General features: G+C 37.5%; 1 protein-coding gene across 1 annotated transcript in view; it reads right to left on the bottom strand.

Annotated features, from left to right (window-relative positions):
* Nucleotides 1-4,328: 4,328 nt before the first annotated feature.
* Fnta (farnesyl transferase alpha) overlaps nt 4,329-21,520 on the bottom strand; it is a 60,180-nt gene continuing 42,988 nt past the window's right edge. The window contains exon 7 of the mRNA XM_067157472.2: nt 4,329-4,578. Coding sequence (XP_067013573.2) covers nt 4,423-4,578 — 156 coding nt within the window. The 3' untranslated portion in view covers nt 4,329-4,422. The remainder of the gene's footprint in view (nt 4,579-21,520) is intronic.

Below are 21,520 nucleotides of genomic sequence, written 5' to 3'. Positions count from 1 at the left end.
ATTCCCTTCGCCTCTCAGTAATAGACAAACTGTATAACGTGGAATAATTGTCCTATATTCTGCAAACCAACATTCATAAAAGGCACTATCATTCAAATGAACATATTATGCAATATTAAATGTCCACATATTCGCTATTAAATGCAAAATCTCCAAAATATGCATTATGCATGAATTTTCTCCTAAAAAGGCCAAAACATGCAGGGAAAAAGGGACGTTTATTTGGAATCGTTAAAGTCATAAACGAATATTTGCAAAGTTTAAGAAGTGTAACCAGCTTATTTAAAACATGTATTTGCATGGAAATGAGGGCTCTATTAATAACGTACAAGGATGGTGTGACAAATCAATAGGGAGCGGATTTTTATGTGCTAAAAATGTGAAAAATATTTATTTTTTATGTGCTGAAAAACTTTAAAATATGTGATAAAAAATTGAAATTAGTTTCCTTTAAATATCACATAACTACTCGCGCTCAAGAAGTAAATAAGTATAATGTTTTGTATTAGAATATGGTGCTACCAAACGTGCTCCTTAAGGCAAAAATGGTGTCTGTGTATGGAAACGTGCTGTATGGTATATTAATTTTTGATATGCCAGAGTAGATATTATGAATGGTTATTTTTTTAAAGGTAATGTTTTGTTTAAATATGGCAAAAGCAACCTATCATCTTTGAAAAAATAGTACCAGTTCGTACTCGCCCATCACACGCTGGAATATTAGTTGCTAGATGTAGTCTCAGAATTGCAGTGAATTTTTTAAAGGTAATGTTTTGTTTAAATATGGCAAAAGCAACCTATCATCTTTGAAAACATAGTACCAGTTCGTACTCACCCATCACACGCTGGAATATTAGTTGCTAGAAGTAGTCTCAGAATTGCAGTGAACAACAAAGGTCATCTCCAAATTGTTCATCACAAATGCATGTCGATTATCTCTAAAGAACGCCTTATACTGCGAAAACGATCGCTCCACATCACAGGAAGTCAGACGAGCATAGTTAAAGAGAGGAATGTCACCAACAATAACGCCATCAATTTCGCCAACATGAGCACCCTCTTAATACATTAGAAATTTGGCACATTGTTTGAAATCCTCTGTTTTTCCTGAACAAATTTTGACCTTTGACCTTTAACAGAAACAGACAGAAAAAAGGAACTTTCTTTCATTCGTCAACAGGCTCTACATAATGGTTTCAGTTTGAAATTCATCAATAAAATCATCACTAAATGCAAATACCAACAACAAATTAAACTTAAACAGCATTCAGAAAAAGAAAAAGGATATGTAAAATTCACCTTTAATAACCCAAAGATTTACAAAATCACCAACTTATTCAAGAAACACAATACCAAGGTAGCCTTCTCTACAAACAACAACACGAAACATAGGTTCTTTAGTCATAATAAAGCTAATAAACTTAAAGATGACGAATTCCAGGAATCGGGTATTTATAAGCTGACTTGTGCTCAATGTAAAAAAACTTACGTGGGACAATCTGGAAGGAACTTCTCAATTAGATATCAAGAACACGTCAATGCTGAAAGATACAAAAGATTCTCTGCCATGGGATCCCATATGAAAGAGTCCAACCACAAATTCACCAATATAAAACAGGACCTTCAAATTATCTGTATGATTAATAAAGGTAATCTTATGAACAACCTGGAAAACATCCACATCGTTCTTGATAAATTGGAAAACGGTGAAGAGAATCTCAACGAAAACAACGAGCATAAAAACATATTATATGAGAATATTAGCAAATACTTAGAATGGGCAGACATGAAACAGACTAGACGAACAAGAGATATAATCAAACACGACATCGCAGAAGCACAGCCCAATCTCCCTCCTCCCTCACATGTTATTTTAGATGACGATGAAACTCTACTTCCCTTCTCTCCAGAGCTTTCCATGAACTGTCAAACTGTATCACATCGTTACTTCACCAGGTCGCGCTCAAAGACAGACCCTCTAGACAGCGCAGAATAAACATCTTTTCCAAACAAGAACGAAAGGCAAGATGACCTATTCTGACGACCTCCATTTTTATCAAAGGAGTCTCCAAAGAACTTTTATTTGTGCTTATTGTCAATGTTTTTCTTTTCAGTTCTTTATTTATACAGCTGAAGAGGACCACTAAGTGGTCAAAACATGTCCTGTAAGTTTTAATTTTATTCAATTTTGCCTGAGGCATTAATAAAGTATCAATTAGGTGGTTATTTATACTTACTTCTTTAGTCCCTGTACCTGCGAAGCCGGGAGTGAATCTAATTTATTTTAAACAGTGCGCACTTCCTTCACTGTTTCGGACAGCAGGTTGGTGGATTGTTCAAGTATGTCTATAGTTTTACACAAGAAGCTTAGATTGGCAGATATAAACGCCAAATCATTTTTCAAAGAGCTGTCTTTTAGTATCTCTTGAAGAATCTCAATTGACGACGTGTCGTTTTTATCTAGCACGTTCACAACGGATGCAAAACTTTCGAAATTGTCTGCGTAGTATACCACAGCGCTAAGTCAGGTACCCCACTGCGTAACAATAGGCAGAGGAGGAAGCGCAAGATCCGGGTTTTTCTCTTTAAAGAGGTCGATTCTTGAGGGTGCTTTTACGAGGACTTTTTTGCCATTAGACACTAATTTATCCACTTGAGGATACTGAGCCTGCACAGTTTCACATAACCTGTGTAGAGCATGAACAACGCAAGTTACGTGTATCATTTTCGGAAAGCTCACAAATAGGCCTTCGACTGCCCTTTTGATGTAAGCTGCACTGTCAGTAAGGAAAAGCAATACATGGTCGTATTTTATACCTTTTGGCCAAAGTAAGTGCATGGCTTCATTGAATAACCTAGCTACAGTGACATGGTTTGCAGCAAGCATTTCTTTACACGCTAACAAATAAGAATGTTCGCAAGCAGTTTTGTCATTCTTCAACACACCAACTACAACATTTCCTACTTTTCTGCCACTTGAATCAGTGGTTTCGTCAATGCTCACCCACAGTTTTCGCTGTCACATACTGCCCGAATTCTCTGTAAAGTTTCTTCGTAACATTTTGGGAGATAGTTTTTCCTTAATGTGGATTCGTCTGGAGGCTCAAAATTAATGTACTTTGTTAGGAAATTTCTCAGTCCCGGATTATTTATTTTACCAAGAGGAATGTCGGCGCAAACAAATGCTCTGCACACATCTAAATAATACTGGGAATATTTAGATAGGCCTGTATTTGAAGTAGCTGGTTCAGCTATTAGTAATTGTCGCGAACGCACACGCGAAGCAGCCGCAGTATGCTTATTTCCAGACAAATGCTGGGTTACTTGAGAACGTTGATCTGCACGTACTGTTTTACCACACTGTTGGCAAAATAATACTTTTCCATCGGTAGTGAAAATGCTTTTAAATTCCACTACATATTGTTGAAGACGCGACCTTGTACTCGACTTCTCTTTTGGCATTATTTTGCAGGTTACAACACAACGCATTTACGGCGAATCACTGTTTCAATAAAAAGAATAGCAGCGGACACTGAAGGAAATATTTCTTATAAATCCATACAAAATCACACGACCACGGGAATGATATATGGACCCGAATAGCTAACCTTACTCTTAGGAGTGATGAAATTCCACTACCTAATGGTGGGGCAATATTCTTCCGAGTCTCGCATGTCGTAACGGAATTACGTCACCTTATCTCTCTGTGATTGCCTTTCGCTGATATTCTATAAACAAAACCCGAGCGGGCTGACTCCTAAAGAGTTGGAATGACATCATGCAAGGAAACATCTTATGCAGCAAATCAAATCGCTGTCTAAATGTAACGACGTAGCCAGTGACCAGCAAGTTTTAGAACTTATGGAGGGAAGTCCATAAATAGCCGAAACATTCAGATACATGATATTAAATACACTGTTAAAAACAATACTGTAATCGTAAAATGAAAATATGAGCATTATTTTATAACACAGAAGCATTTTAAATTTTATTGATCAACAAATATTGCCGATTTATGTGCTTATTATAGATTTTCTTAAAATATGTATTTACATTTAAGAAATGTGAAAATATGTGTTTTTATGTGAAATAAGATTCAGTTTTTACACTTGGGGATGCACAATAGGAATAATGAACTTCGTAACTTGCGTTAAAACTTACGCAAAAAAAAAATATGTAATTACATAAAAATCCGCTCCCTACAAATCAACGATAAGCAAGATATAGTTCCATGGCAAGCGGTTCATGGTACTTCAAGACGATTAGCCAGTGTTGTGTTAAAGGGACCAGAAAATGGAAGGTATAATGAAACAATAAGGTTATGGTGTGTTAACGTAGCCGTACTGTATTTCAACTCTGTGTGGTGATATACAAGCAAATAATAAACAATTAATTTGAATAACAAGATAATTTGGTTAACAATTACGAGACTTCCATAACATAAGGTACGCCGTCTCCAGAGGGTGTAGAGGTGCTTGCGGTCTGAGATCCGTATATCTTGTGGGCCAGGCAGCGCGCGATGTAGTTCCAGTACTCGCGGCGGATCGTGTCAAACTCCTTGGCAAGAGCCTCGCACAGCTGAAAAAAAAATCATTCCATTACAAATGCCCACTAAAGGTAGAGAAGACAGAAATTTTTATTTAAGCCAACTGAGTCATTTAAAAAGATGGGATTGTGCCAAGTTGTGATTCCGTATGAATCATTTGATGAGCTCAGTGCTACACTGCTTAATATAAATGCACGGAGTTCATGTCTCTCACATGCATACTGAAATGAACTACAGACTTGTGACTGAAAATTTTCCAACCTAATGCATATCCACATGTCTTGGTCAAGAAACAACAGTTTCTTCCCGATGACTTTATCCACATTGTTTTTGGTGTTTGGACTAAGATGAGATAAGAAAGTGTTTTAGACAGTGGTTTCTTTCCATCTGCTTTATATCACACCAAAGACATAGGTTTTATGGTGGCGATGGGAGAGAAAAGGGCTAGGAGTAGGAAGGAGGTGACTGTGGTATTAATTAAGGTACAGCCCGAGCATTTGCCTGGTGTCAACATGGGAAACCACCAAAAACCATCTTAAGAGCTGCCAGCAGTGAAATTTGAACCCACTTATCTCCCGAATGCATGCTTACAGCTGCGCACCCCTAACCGCACGCGGCTACTTGCTCAGTGACAGTGGTTCTGTAGGCAACAATCTTAGTGATGATGAAACTCAGGACACTTCAAATCAAATCAAATCAAATCAAATCAAATCAAATCAAATCAAATCAAATCAAATCAAATCAAATCAAATCAAATCAAATCAAATCAAATCAAATCAAATCAAAATCTCTTTATTTGCAAATGAGGCGTCTACCTCGGTGGCAAATGGTACACTAAAATACATTATTGTCAAGCACTAAATATTAAATTAACAAGAGAAGAAAATTTTTCCTATAATACAATATTATACAATTTACGCTAACAATGTTTTCTATTAAACACACAGCTCATCCTTAATAAATTTATATTGTTTACAAAATTCTAATTATAATATCTCCTGTACTACTTACAAATATAGTCAACTGATATACAGTATGTGGAATTGCTTCAAATGATACTATAAAACTGGTATAACATTAATATCTACATTGCATTTATTTATTTACTATTTTTTTTACCCGTTCTGGATCCTAAGTAGCATAACGACCTGCTGCGTCTTAACCAGAGCCCCTTTTGCCACCACTTTTCAGAGTTCCTGAAGGGCCTTCACAGCTACCGTAGCGGTCCCAGGGCCCTCGAAGTCCCCACTGTACTTCACCCCTACAGGCAGTCCCCTACTTTGGCTGTCCAAACTCCTTAGACCAGGGGATGGAATTAATTTATTCACACACATTTTTTTTTTTTTACAATAACCTGCACCGGTCGAATGCCCTCTAACACTTCATTTATTTTCTCTGTTGCTGTTTATTCTCTTCTTGAATATCTGTACAGATTTTGGAAAAGGATCAAACACTACCCCTGGTAAACTGTTCCACTCCTTCACACCCTTCCCAATGAATGAAAATTTACCCCAATCGCTTCTGCTAAAATTCCTTCTAATTTTATATTTGTGGTCAGTCCTGCCGATATAATTATTTTCCAACTGAAGCCTCTCACGGATATCTCCCCATGCTTCTTCTCCTGTATAGGCTCTATATAATCCTGTAAGTCTAGTTTTCTCCCTTCTCTTACTTAAAGTTTCCCACCCAAGTTCCTTTAACATTTCTGATACACTACTCTTTCTCCTGAAATCCCCTGTTACAAATCTTGCTGCTTTCCTCTGCACACTATCTATTTCTTTTATTAGGTATTCTTGGTGAGGATCCCAAACACTGTTTGCATATTCCAATAATGGACGAACCATACTCAAGTAACTCTTTTCTTTTAATTCTTTGTTGCATCCTTTAAGTAGCCTCATTATGACATGTAATGATCTGTATGCTTTCCCAACAATGTCATCAATATGACCCTTCCAGTGCAAATTACTTTCAAATCTCACACCTAAGTATTTGCACTTGCCATCTTTTGGGATAACTACCTCATCCAAAGTATTGTGGCTACTCCGACCACTACTCTTATACTTACATCTCCTTCACACAATATACATAACATTTGTTTGAGCGCCAGTTGCTTTTTTAAGAAAAACAACAAAATTCGGTAGAGCATACCTCTTATATCAATTATCTCAAGGCGTGAGGTGATAAACTCACATATCTGGCAATATACAGGGATATGGATCAGGACAATATTAAATTACTGTTGCATTTCCACAATTGAGGATTGTACATGGAACTGGAATCACTTATTATAATTAAAAATAAAACTGAGTTTATGACTACATTTACGTCACAATGAACAATCATTTACGTCTTTTAATTTAACAAAAGAAATATATTGTGAGATTTGCGGTACAAAGAAAAGGAAAATTTAATCTAAGCAAAAAAGCTATTGGCATGAACTAGGAGTGAGATGTGATATCGCCGCTGATTACTCTCTTCTTCATGTTATGAATGCATAACATGTCTGATGCTTTAATTACCTGTTGTCTGCATACACCGCTGTTGAACTTGAAATTCTTGGGAAAACCTGTGAGCTGAAGTCGGGAGCCGTCTGTTGTAATCTTCTTATATAACAAGGAGTTGGCCTACATACCATGTACGCGTGTAGGGAGCTCCAATGTAATTACGCCCACTCAATATATTTTAAATAATTGGAAAATATTATTGAAACATCTTGTGAAGTCCATCCTCACAAGAAGATGATGTTTCTTTAACAGCATAGTACCCGTCTCTGCTCGGATACAAGCACCACTTGTAGACTTCCTCGATGATTACCTCTTCAAACACAACTCTTAGCTCTGACCATCACACTAAGACCACTTCTTCCATTTGATACATTTGACTGTTACATATGATCTGCACGATATGAACTGCTTATGAACTGAGTACGAATAGAATAGATATGATGAACTGAGTCCTATCAACTGATTGATATCATCTGAACTGAGTACCCCTCCCCACCGTCGCCTTGACTTTATATAACCTCGCGATGACGACTCCTCTCCCTACTCCTGTTCATCCCTTCCACTTTCACATACAGTAGCTGGCGAATACTGACACTTGGTCGCAATCACGTGTCCACGCACTGATGTCATCAGTCATGTGTCGTCTAAGCGTACCCAAGCGGTCCGAGAATGGCTATACCGAATGCGTCACCGGGAAATCTCCTTGTACACAACATTCCCAGTTAAACATAGCCTCGATTGCAAAATACTATGCCAGCTCATCTAGCCAAAGTTACAAGCCACAGCATGACAATATGAAACCAACAAATCTCACTTACTACAATACAGAATAATTACAAACATATTCACTTAACCTATGATGAAATACAATAATATACGTGATACCTAATTATTACAGTCTAAATGATGAGAAACAGAATATATAAAATCTAATGAATCGGGTTAATAATAATAATAATAATAATAATAATAATAATGATAATAAATACAGAATGGAGTCTGTAACCCAGTTGTACGGTTACAGAACGCCTCCCTCATGAAATAATCGATTAAATGAATCGATTGATTCATGAAATATCTACACAATCACCTGAAATCGAGTACACCATAGATACATGTATAAAAATGCCCTTTACAAATTTGGGTACATAGTATCATCCATCTGGATGTTCGTTGTTACACATATAAAACATTTATCAATTATCATTTTCACTTTGATTATACAGTATTATTTACATACAGATTACATTTCATTCTCACTTCTGTCGTTTCCAACGTTCATTGAGTGTTCAAAAGTAATTCTCGAAGACATTTCATTATATACACTGTCTCCAAGCACTGGAGTTTATTGCACTGCCGTGCCTCACTTAATATCACAACACACGCTAATTTCACTGAAGTCCTGTTCGCAATGCCAGCTTCATAACATATGGTGAATTAACATAACAATGGGAATTAATCAACAAACTCACCTGATATATTTCTTAAGATTTCTTATATTGTATGTGCCTACGATATTTCCTTCCTTGTCTTCTAATGAATAAGCACATTTCCCAATCCGTTTCACTACGGTGAAGTATCCCTAATATAACAAGAAAAACTTAGAAAATTGACCAGCTTCTGCTGATGACGGAAGTGGCACTCTGAGTAAAACCTTGTCACCAAGTTCAAATTCATCCAATATAATCCTACAAAAGTTATCATGCACAATCTTACCGTGTTACCCTTCTTAGGTATAATAACAAGTGGATTTAAATTAGGACTACATGATGGTTCAATTATATTATAATCTAGCATAATGTCAATCTGCTCTTCAACAGCGCTAGCGTATTTTAACGGAATGGGATATTTCGGTCCTACAAAAGTTGAGTTATCAATAACCTTAAATTTGTGTCCGTAAAGATGTGTTCTACCAGGCCGATCGCTAAAAACATCACTATGTGATATCAATAATTCACACAATTCGTCCTTCTGACTTTCCGCTAAATTACATTTCTCCACTGTCTCATACAATTCATCTCTAGAATCTCTCTGTATGGATACATGGCAGACATCAATATTTTTCCTCATATTAGGAATTTCACAAGATCCTTCCGTACTAGAACACACTTTATTCGCACTAATTTCTGACAAAACATCATATGGTAAACTGACTTCCCTGCTACTCTTTCCCCAAATAAGATTGACATTACACAGATCAAAATTTAATTTAGCCTTGTGACACGTTAACCAGTCGGTACCTAAAATAACGGCATAAACTAAATTAGGCACTACTAAGCATGGTTGGAAAATACATTCTCCACTTATGTTAATGGGGACAGCTATTTGTTTATTCACTCTTTGAGACTTGTTTCCAACAGCTGTTACGATGAACGTATTCCTCACTGGAATTTCCGCTACCTCATACTTCTCTCTTAAAACTTCCTCATACAGCTTGGAATTTACACATGACTTCTCACTACCAGAGTCCAACAAAATCTTAACTTTTCTGCCCCATATCAGCAGTTCAATCGTCGGTGTAACAGTAACACTACTTAAATTATCCTCATTACATAATATAAGATCACTTAACAAATCTTGCCTTATAACTAAATTTAAATTACACTTATAAAATTTATTGTCTACGATTAAGTCGTCACTTAAAACATTTGAATTATTGCTACTTAGGTCACAATCATGTTCACTTACAACTATAGGCTGGTCGACATTAACATACTTATCTACCTTATACGTGAACTCACCATTTACGGACTGTCTCAGTGACCTGTTTATACAGTCCGTTGCTCGTTTAAAGTACTTGGTTCGGTTACGACTTGTTGGTTACACACCTCAGTCGGCCTCCCCTGTTGCCTATTTCCTCTAGCGTCATTATTATTATTATTATGGCCTGTATTCTCTCGCCTCCCAGCTTCTGGTTGATTACCATAATCACGCCTCCCAGTCCTGAAATTTTCCGAACTATTTTGATAATTTCTCTCCCTGTGGAAATTATTATTAGGTCTCTCCTGATATTCTCTTCTGTAGTTACGATTATTCATAGGCCTGTCCTAATTATTAGATTGGTTACCCCTTCCTTCTACATTCCTATTTAGTGTCCTATTATTATTCAAGCTACTACCTAAAGCATCAAAACTTTCCAACAAAATCTCCATTTCCTTAATAGTCTCCACTCTTTGCATACAAACAGCTTCTCTTATTCTATCGGGATAGTGCTTAGCCATAAGTCTAACTATATCAGCCTCAGGTCCAATACATTCTAAATTTCTCCACACCAAAACATGAGCCAAAAAGTATTCAGTCATTCTAACACCCTCGTTAGAATTATACCTGCCAAACATTACTCTCTCTCTCTCTCTACTCTGAACACCTTCACTCCAAAATTTAGCCATGAATTTCTCCTTAAATTCAGTTAGACTAGACATCGAGCTTTTATATACTTGAAACCAAGACTTAGTCTCTCCTACGAAAGCATTAGATAAGATCTCCAATACAGTTTCCCAGCTAATAATATTGTCTCTTAATTGAACAGCAAATTTCTTCTCTACTCCTCTCATAAATTCCATCGGGTTAAATTCTTTCCCAGAAAACTTAGGTAAATCATGATCTCTAGTGATTAAACCATTATTTACAATTATCTCACGTACATTCTTACTATCACGCACTTCTTGCTGGAGTACTCTCTGGCAACTCAGAAATTTTTCTTCCACTGTTTCCTCAGCCTTTTCTTGAATTTTTCTTAATTCCTCCTGCAACTTTTCTTCCGATTCTCTCACCTTCTGTGATAATGATTTTTGTTCACTCTCTAGATCACCTACTTCTCCAAGTTTTCTTTCCACATGTTCTACCCTACTAATACATTTCCTAGTTTCTTGCCCCACTGTATTGGTTATCTTTTCAAACCTTTCTTCTACGAACTCATTGATTTCTCCTTTATTAGACTCGATCTTGGCGCCTAATTCATCAATCTGTTTGATGCATGTCTCACTAATTTGCTCTATTTCCGTATGGAGATTGCTCCGACCCAATTCCATTTCAGCTCTGATGTCACTACACTCCCTATTTACCTTACTTTCTAAATTATTAATTTGCTTACTTATTTCTAACACCTTATGATCTATCTTATTACTAACATCATCGATCTTCTTATTAATACTATTTATGACATTACTCTGAGCTTCAATTTTCCCACTCATAATATTATTCTGAGATTCAATTTTCTCACTAATGACCGCTTCAATTTTCTCACTCATAATTTTATTCTGAGATTCAATTTTCTCACTCATAATATTATTCTGAGATTCAATTCTCTCACTCATAATATTACTCTGAGATTCAATTTTCTCACTAATGGCATTATTCTGCTCAGTCATTTTGGACATCAGCAAATTAAATAAACCCAGGTCAATCACCCCTTTACTTTGATCTTGCGTGACAGCGTTTTCCTCAGTTTCTACTATTTTCTGACTTTCAGCAGGTCCCACCTTAGTCACCAACTTCCTATTTATGTTACCACCTTGGATTTCCTTGGACACAATAACCTCAGCCTCATCACCTGACTGCATATTGCTATCCTTGTCCATCTTCGGTTTCCTACTAATTTTTCGCGATCTCAAAGCTATTTCCCCTTGCAATTCCTCTGACATTACCCCTTAAATACAAACTTCAACAAAATGACCTTTCTAACATTACTCGGTGAATTTAACATGTGCGTACTCATTAAAAGAACTGATCCATGTATATTGCCATTCAGAAACACTTTTTCTGAACCTTTCGAGTCCCACGTTGCTGGCGACACGTTGTGGCTACTCCGACCACTACTCTTATACTTACATCTCCTTCACACAATATACATAACATTTGTTTGAGCGCCAGTTGCTTTTTTAAGAAAAACAACAAAATTCGGTAGAGCATACCTCTTATATCAATTATCTCAAGGCGTGAGGTGATAAACTCACATATCTGGCAATATACAGGGATATGGATCAGGACAATATTAAATTACTGTTGCATTTCCACAATTGAGGATTGTACATGGAACTGGAATCACTTATTATAATTAAAAATAAAACTGAGTTTATGACTACATTTACGTCACAATGAACAATCATTTACGTCTTTTAATTTAACAAAAGAAATATATTGTGAGATTTGCGGTACAAAGAAAAGGAAAATTTAATCTAAGCAAAAAAGCTATTGGCATGAACTAGGAGTGAGATGTGATATCGCCGCTGATTACTCTCTTCTTCATGTTATGAATGCATAACATGTCTGATGCTTTAATTACCTGTTGTCTGCATACACCGCTGTTGAACTTGAAATTCTTGGGAAAACCTGTGAGCTGAAGTCGGGAGCCGTCTGTTGTAATCTTCTTATATAACAAGGAGTTGGCCTACATACCATGTACGCGTGTAGGGAGCTCCAATGTAATTACGTCCACTCAATATATTTTAAATAATTGGAAAATATTATTGAAACATCTTGTGAAGTCCATCCTCACAAGAAGATGATGTTTCTTTAACAGCATAGTACCCGTCTCTGCTCGGATACAAGCACCACTTGTAGACTTCCTCGATGATTACCTCTTCAAACACAACTCTTAGCTCTGACCATCACACTAAGACCACTTCTTCCATTTGATACATTTGACTGTTACATATGATCTGCACGATATGAACTGCTTATGAACTGAGTACGAATAGAATAGATATGATGAACTGAGTCCTATCAACTGATTGATATCATCTGAACTGAGTACCCCTCCCCACCGTCGCCTTGACTTTATATAACCTCGCGATGACGACTCCTCTCCCTACTCCTGTTCATCCCTTCCACTTTCACATACAGTAGCTGGCGAATACTGACACTTGGTCGCAATCACGTGTCCACGCACTGATGTCATCAGTCATGTGTCGTCTAAGCGTACCCAAGCGGTCCGAGAATGGCTATACCGAATGCGTCACCGGGAAATCTCCTTGTACACAACATTCCCAGTTAAACATAGCCTCGATTGCAAAATACTATGCCAGCTCATCTAGCCAAAGTTACAAGCCACAGCATGACAATATGAAACCAACAAATCTCACTTACTACAATACAGAATAATTACAAACATATTCACTTAACCTATGATGAAATACAATAATATACGTGATACCTAATTATTACAGTCTAAATGATGAGAAACAGAATATATAAAATCTAATGAATCGGGTTAATAATAATAATAATAATAATAATAATAATAATAATAATAATAATGATAATAAATACAGAATGGAGTCTGTAACCCAGTTGTACGGTTACAGTATATTCAAATTCAGTTTTAAAGCTCCTGTTTGTAAAAGTTGTAACAGTTGATTTGCCTCCATTAACCTTCATATTATTTTCTTCAACCCATTGTTGGATACTTTCAAGGTCCCTTTGTAATTCTGAACAATCCTCAATGTTGTTTATTTCTCTATAAACAATTATGTCATCTGCATACAATCTTATTTTTGATGTTATATTGTTCCCTAAATCATTTGCGTATATTAAGAAAAGTAACGGACCGATTATACTACCCTGTGCAATTCCCTTCCAAACTTTCTCTTCCTGCGATACATTATTTCCTACTTTGACTTTCTGAACCCTTGAATTTAGAAATGCTTTTATCCAACGTGTAACCCTTACGTCCAATCCTATTCCCTCCAATTTCTTTAATAATATTCCATGTTCCACTCTATCAAAGGCTTTGGAAAGATCTATGGCTATGCAATCTAACTGACCTCCTGAATCCAACTGATCTGATATGTCCTGCTGAAATCCCACCAGTTGTGCCTCACAAGAAAATTTCTTTCTAAATCCATACTGGCTCCTCATGAACCAATTTTTATCATCACATATCCCTCTGATGTACTTCGATATTAAACTCTCCAGAATTTTACAAACTATACTGGTCAGGCTGATTGGTCTGTAGTTCTCTGGTTTCCTTTTATCACCCTTTCCTTTATAAATAGGTATTATTATAGATTCCTTCCATTCCTTTGGTATTACACTATTATTTATGACATAGTCAAAGAGAAATTTTAAATAAGGCACTATGTACCACCCCATTGTCTTTAATACCTCCCCAGTAATTTGATCACTTCCTGCAGCTTTTCCTAACTGAAGCAGTTGGATTTCTCTGAAAATATCTTCGTTTGTGAATGAGAAGCTTCTTGTTTCCCTCTGTCTCTCTCCCTCTCTATCTTCTGTTTCGGTTTCCAACTCTTGACAATCATCTACTGAATCTCTAAATTCCCTACTAAATAGGTTTGCTTTCTCAGTATCTGTTAAATAGTGTTCACCCCCTTCTCCCACCATTGTAGGAATTTGGACTCCTTTTCCTTTTTGATTCCTGATATATGAATACAGCTTTTTCCATTTCCCTTTGTGGTCATTACCCTCTTGAAGTATGCCATTCATATAATTCTCTTTTGCTTCCTTTTTCACTCTATTCAGTTCCCTCATTAGCTGTTTTCTAGTTTCTCTACTCTCCCTACCCTCTTTGATTTTCCTGTTTACTATTCTACATTTTCTTTTTAATTTTCTTATTTCCCTTGTATAATAAACAGGGTCTGAGGTCATTTTACCCTTCTTAACAGGTACAAATCTCTTCTCTCCTTCCCAAATAATTCCTTTAAATTTAGCCCAAAGTGTATCCACGTTACTCCCTTCACTTATCCAACAACTGAATTGTGATTTAAGGTAAGTCCCAAATTCATCAACTTTAGTATTTCTGTACAATTTCTTGTCTTGTGTAACCCTCTTATTAAGCCTTTTTGGTACGAGTCCTACATCCATTATTACAGCCTTATGGTCTCCTATTCCTTCAATTACCTCAGTTTTATCAACAATTTCCCATGGTTTAACCAAGAATACATCTAGTAAGTTATTGAGACGAGTCGGTTCTTGTACTACTTGTGTAAATCCTCCCTCCCAAATTAACTTATTTGCCAGTTTCTGTTCATGGGCTTCACTTGCAGCTCCTTTCCATTCAACTTCAGGCAAATTTAGATCTCCCCCAATTATTACCATATCATTATTATTGTTGTTTTTATGAGTATAATCTATTATTTTTTCAAAGATTTCCATGTCTCTTTCCTCTCTTCCAGGCCGGTATGTTCCTATAATTCCCACCTCCTTCATATTATCACAAACTAATTTTATCCCTAATATTTCATCCCTTTCATCGGTAAACCATTCATGTGAACAGTAAGTTTCCTTCACCAGAATAAACACCCCCCCTCCCTTTTTATCTCCTCGGTCTCTACGATAGACTGTGTACCCTTCTGGAAATACTTCTCTATTACCCACCCCTTCTTTCAACCACGATTCCACTCCTATCACCACATCAGTCTCATAAGATTCCATCAATGTACCGAATTTTAATTGTTTATTTACTACACTTTGACAGTTTACCAAGAGCAATCTCAGACCCCCTTCCTCCCTAAAACTTGACTGTTGCAATTGGGTAACTTGAAATTCCTTACTATCCTGAGTTTCTTTTTCTAGTTGACTGAGCCAGCTTGAAGTACAGCTGGCTCTTTCTACTAGTTTTCCTGGTCAGTATTATAACTCAAGGGAGTTGCCTGTTTTACAGTACATATCTTAAGATTAATAAAATCTAGAACAATATTTGCTATCTTTCGTTTACCTGAATTGTTTAGATGGAGGCCATGTTTTGTATAACAGTATCTCTCAAAACTGCTGCATTCAATAACCTGAGTATTCCGAAAATGTTTACAAATTTTAACAATATCTGTATTGACCTTGTCCACTTCAACGTTCACACACGAGTCTCTACTCAAATCATGCCTGTGGGGCACGTTCACTACAAAAACGTTAGTGTGGGTCAGCTTCCCTAGTGTATGTTTAAGTTGTGATCTTACATTCTTGGCGTCGTCGCGAGCTACGTCGTTCGTCCCACCGATGATAAGCACTGCATCGCCGCTCCCGAAGTTCCTAGTTGCTGCTTCTACGTTTTCCACAACACTGCTGATAGAAGCTCCTGGATATATTTCTCCGGTTGCTGCTATATTCTCGTCGTTAATAACTCCCGCAATTCCCCTTCCTTGGCTATCACCAAACACAGCTACCTTCGCTGATTTAGGCCTAACTGGGTCTTGAATCTGAATTCTAGGCCTAAATTTTAAACTCGGCACGGCAACGGATCGCGATGATTTGGTTTCACGCGCGCGATCACTTTCTTCCAGGATTAGATTATTTAGGGCAGAAAACCTATTTCTAATGTTTATTTCCGGAAATTCAGTTGTAGATTTCTTCTTAGCCGGCCATCCACGAACTACTTGACACCACGTGCTCGAGTTTGTTACTTGTACCGGTATATCACTCGAAGAATGGTCAGTCCCAAATTCTAGCGATCGCAGTCTTTCTTTTAATTCTTGATTTTCAACTTTAAGAGTCTCATTGTCCTTTTTTAGAATGTTTATAATTTCTAATGCACTTTTATATTCCTCATCGACTGTTTTCGGTGCTTCGTCAACGCCGTCCACAACAACAACATTCTGAACACACTGCTCACAAATCCAGTCAACATTTTCATTAGTTTTTACGTCTCTAGGGCAATTTCCGCACTTATAATGCCACCATCGATCACATGAATCACACAACATTCCATTTTTCACTAATTTTCGACATTTTCCGCACTTTTCGTCACATTTTACGGTTAATTTACTCGGAGAATAAAACACTACGTCGTCATTACCGGGCGCCATTTTGAAAAAAATACCCACTCACTCCGTAGGCTTCTGAGGGACGTGAAGTTCCCATGCCGATTTCACAATCATCTTCCATCCTTTTCGATCTTGAGCTTGCTCTTCCCAGTTATCAATTTGGAGGGTCCTTGTTGATCTCCTTCTTGCAGGTGCTTCGGGGTCTTCTTGAAGGTCTTTTCCCATTAAGAGATCACTTGTATAGATCTACTGGTGCTCTGTTACCCTGCATCCTCAGTACATGTCCAGCCCAGCGCAGTCTGCTGGATTCTATCACACCCATTAAAGAGTGTTGTTGAGAGGGTGTAAATCTCATAATTACATCTTTTCTGCCAGCTTTGCGAGATAGGATCGAACCATCGGCCAAATATTTTTCTGTAAACTTTATTCTCAAAGACTTGCAACTGCTGCTGCTCTTTCTTGGTTATACTCCATGTCTTAGAACCATACAGAAGTACTGGTCGAATGATTGTATTGTATATATACAGTAGAAGTCCGTTATAGCGAGAATCCATAACGGCGAAAAATTTACTCGCTATAACGGATTGTCGTTATATCCGATTTTTGTATAAAAGTCGGAAAACCCTTCATGCACTTCAAAATCGATATGAAAAGGCAATCAGTTTGTTTAAAACTTGCGTTTCCGCAGATGATATCCACATTACGGCTTACTTGTTTGTTATTTTTCGTAATCCGATACTACGCGAAAGTGTGTGTTTAATTTCATTCTGAAAAAAAAATATAGTACCGTATTTCTCCGAATCCAAGATGAACCCCACTTTTTCCTTCAAAAAATTTAAATCAGGCTCAAAAAGAAGTTTGTAAAATCATATGAATGCCTTGTTGTACAGTAGGCTTACGCATTTTTAGACTATTTTTAGACGCCGAACAATGACTTTCGTCAAGCTGTATTCCTTTTTTCCCTTTTGCGGCTGCACAATTATTCTTTATTTCCGCGGTTTTAAGTACCATTAACTTAACATTGGCATCATAATACCGAAGAGAACTCGTTGAAAATTTTCCGGCAATACCTATTCCATGCGTCTCTATAATACAACGATCCATCAGGAAAATATTCTTGCTGTCTATAAAACTGTTACTTTTACGCAGCGTCAGATATAACCGGCTACCGCTACACGTACGTCTCACTTGTCGGGTGCGGCCAAATTCAACGGCTAGCGACGTATAGGCCTAATCGCGAACGTTGAAAGTCAACGAACGAGTTTATTGCGCCACGGTATGGCCATTCCGCCCTTGCGTTTTTCGTGCACATACCTCACAATTTCATCTTTGACTTCTTTAAAGCTTCCTTGTTGCGGACCACTGAATGTTTTTTTGTACAGTACACAATTTTTTTAGCTCTTTATCTTCACGCTAACGCCAAATATTGGTTTTAGTTAGGCCTATGCCGCATTTTCTTGCGGCTGTACAATTATTCTACATTTTCGAGTGTTTAATAAACATTAACTTAAAATTGGCATAATATCGACTAGAACCCGTTGAAAATTTGCCGGCAATACCTTTTGCACGTATCTTTACAATACGACTATCCATCACGAAAATATTCCTGCTGTCTATAAACCTTAATTTTACTAAGCGTCAAGTACAATAGATGCATTATGACTCTGCCACTGAGTAGCCATGGCTCTTCTAAGAATTCGAAGGGTCGCATGTTTTGATGCCATTCTGCAGATTTGAGAAACACACAGGCACTGTACAATCGGTTCTTGCGGCTAGCGATGTGTAGTAAAGAGGCGGTCGTTTATTATCAACGAGTTCTGTGCGCGTGCGAAAAGAAGCAGCGTGGTTACCGCGGTAGTTGCCAGTGGTATCCATTAACTTACTGTTAGGCCGCAAGGCCCGCGAATGCAACAACCCTTGAGTTTTCGCATGAGATTCTGAGAAAAAAAGTCTTGGATGAGGAGAAATATGGCATCACTCCAGAGATTTCTGTGGCAAACACCTCAGCTTTCTTCTTCAAACAGCGTCACCCAACCTAACCGTATATGTAGCCTATCATGAAAACATATATGAAACGCATGTAGAGAAATAATCTCCTCGTGAAAAATTTACATGTAAATAGCCGTAAGTAGACGCGAGAAGATGTGAAATATCCTCTGAAATCAGTGATGTACTCTGCCAATTTTCGTATATAACATTAAAATTTAGATATCGTTTACTTCAGTCTTTATTTTTAACGAGTTAATAACTGCTATTAGCCACGTTATTTACGCATTTATTACGAAAACGTGTTACCCTCTTTCATTTCAAATTTTCTTTAGAGAACAGCAGTCGATGGGTATTCCCTATAATCAACTCCAACATCGCCTTTGAATGTCAACGAGAGAGCTCGCAAATGCACAAAGTGAGAAAACTATGCCCGTACTGAAGATGATCGATCGCATTTTGTTGCCAACGTTTAGTTTTCTTATTCAAACAGCGTCACGTATCCTAACTTAACCGTACTATACGTATGATGAAAACACACTTCAAGCGCCAGTAGAGAAATTATACTTTTCTCGCTATAAATTTTCATAATAGCCTTTCCGTAATTTAACCAGACGCGACAAAATATAAACTAAGCTCTGAAATCAATTAAGCACTCTGTCATATCTCGAGGTGTATCCCATTCTTATTTAATTGCAGTATTTAGCCTCAAAATTAAGCAGTCGTTTAGTCAGCCTTAATTTTTAACGAGTTAACAACCGTTATCGGACACGTTATATACCCATTTATTACGAAAATATGTTCTCTTTCGTTTCGAATTTTCTTTACGGAACAGCTGTCGACGGATATTACTAATCGACCCCGACATCGCCTTTGAATGTCGACGAGAGAAATCGCTAGTGCACATAGCGCGGAAACGATACCGAAGGCAATCGATCGCATACAGTATCATCGCTGGGGTGCATAAATATCGGCAACGGAAAAATCGTGCACGCTTAATCGCTCGTAATAACGGATGCGCCAGTGAGAGGGTTCTCGCTGTAACCGAAGGACGATACACAGTTTAATATAGGAATTTTGAAGGGACAGAAAAAAATCATCGCTAAAACGGAGTTCTCGTTATATGCCATACTCGCTATAACGGACGTCTACTGTAATTATTTTTGCATTCCTTGTTAAAAACTTGGAGCCCAATATAGGCCTCACAGAGTAAAATGCCTTATTTGCATTCTTAATCCTAGCTTGGCGTTCCTCTTGCCTTCAGTTTTGCTCCTCGATTAATACACCAAGGAATTTAAACTCCTCTTTTAAATATTTATATTTCCCAATCATCAAAGGCAATCTGTCAACCTCCTCATGACCCGGTCTTTGTACAACAATGTAATGTGTCTTTATCATTTACCTGTACGCCAATTTTTGCTGCCATTTCCTCTAGTTCCACAAATAACTGCCTAATTTCTAATTCGCTGCAACCAACAAGAATAATATCATCCGCATATGCACGGACTTTATGTTGTCTCCCCAATATGATGCCAGCAGGTACAAGAGCTAATTTTCTGATAATCTTCTCCAGTGCAATGTTGAATACAAGAGGAGATAGTGCATCCCCTTGTCTCAGACCAGTTTTATTCTGAAAGGAACTTGATTTTGTACCCTTGAGCAAAACACAGCTAACATCACCATCCATACATAGTTTGCACATGTTAATTAATTTTATGGGAAAGCTAAACTCCATCATGATGTTCCACAGCCCTTCTGTATGGATTGATCATATGCCTTGAAGAAATCTATAAAGAGATAATGAACCAACTCCTTGTGTTCACACACCTTATCATTAATAGTCTTAATTGCAAATATGTTGTCTGTAGTGGATATGTTACTACAAAAACTGTTCTGATAGTCCCCAATAACATTTTCAGCAAATGGTTTTAAAGGCTGTAAAAGAATAAAAGACAGAATTTTGTAGGCTGTGTTTACAAGAGATATGCCTCGATAATTTTGAAGTTCTTTCTTATCGCCTCCTTTATGAATTGCGACAATAAGCGATTCCTGCCGTTCTTTTGGAATAACTTCATCGTGCCATATCATTGGAATGATCTTATATGTATTTATGTAACCTTTCTCCACCGGGCGAGTTGGCCATGCAGTTAGGGGCGCGCGGCTGTGACCTTGCATCCGGAAGATAGCGGGTTTGAATTCCACTTTCGGCAGCCCTGAAGATGGTTTTCCGTGGTTTCGCATTTTCACACCAGGCAAATGCTGAGACTGTACCTTAATTAAGGCCATGCTCGCTTCCTTCCAACTCCTAGGTCTTTCCTCCCATCGTCGCCATAAGAGCTATCTGTGTCAGTGCGACGTAAAGCCACTAACAAAAAAAACTTTCTCCATCGTATTTAATAAGCTCAGTAGGAATGTTTTATTGTTTTTTATACGTATAATACTTTGTAATACCCCTTGATATGATGGCTCTAGTCTTTGTTGTACTCATGGGGAACTAGATGGTTTACCAATACAGGTTTCTGGATCATCACAATTCAGCAAGGAATCGAAGTACTGCTTACAGTACTTACATACATACATCATCATTATAGACTGTTATGCCTTTCAGCGTTCAGTCTGCAAGCCTCTGTGAATTTACTAAATGTCGCCACAATTCTGTATTTGCAACTAGTGGTGTGGCCTCATTTAATTCTATACCTCTTATCTTTAAATCGTTAGAAACTGAGTCCAACCATCGTCGTCTTGGTCTCCCTCTACTTCTCTTACCCTCC

Source organism: Anabrus simplex, chromosome 13 (assembly GCF_040414725.1).
Source record: "Anabrus simplex isolate iqAnaSimp1 chromosome 13, ASM4041472v1, whole genome shotgun sequence".
NCBI lineage: Eukaryota > Metazoa > Arthropoda > Insecta > Orthoptera > Tettigoniidae > Anabrus > Anabrus simplex.
This window is presented reverse-complemented; position numbering and strand designations above follow the sequence as displayed.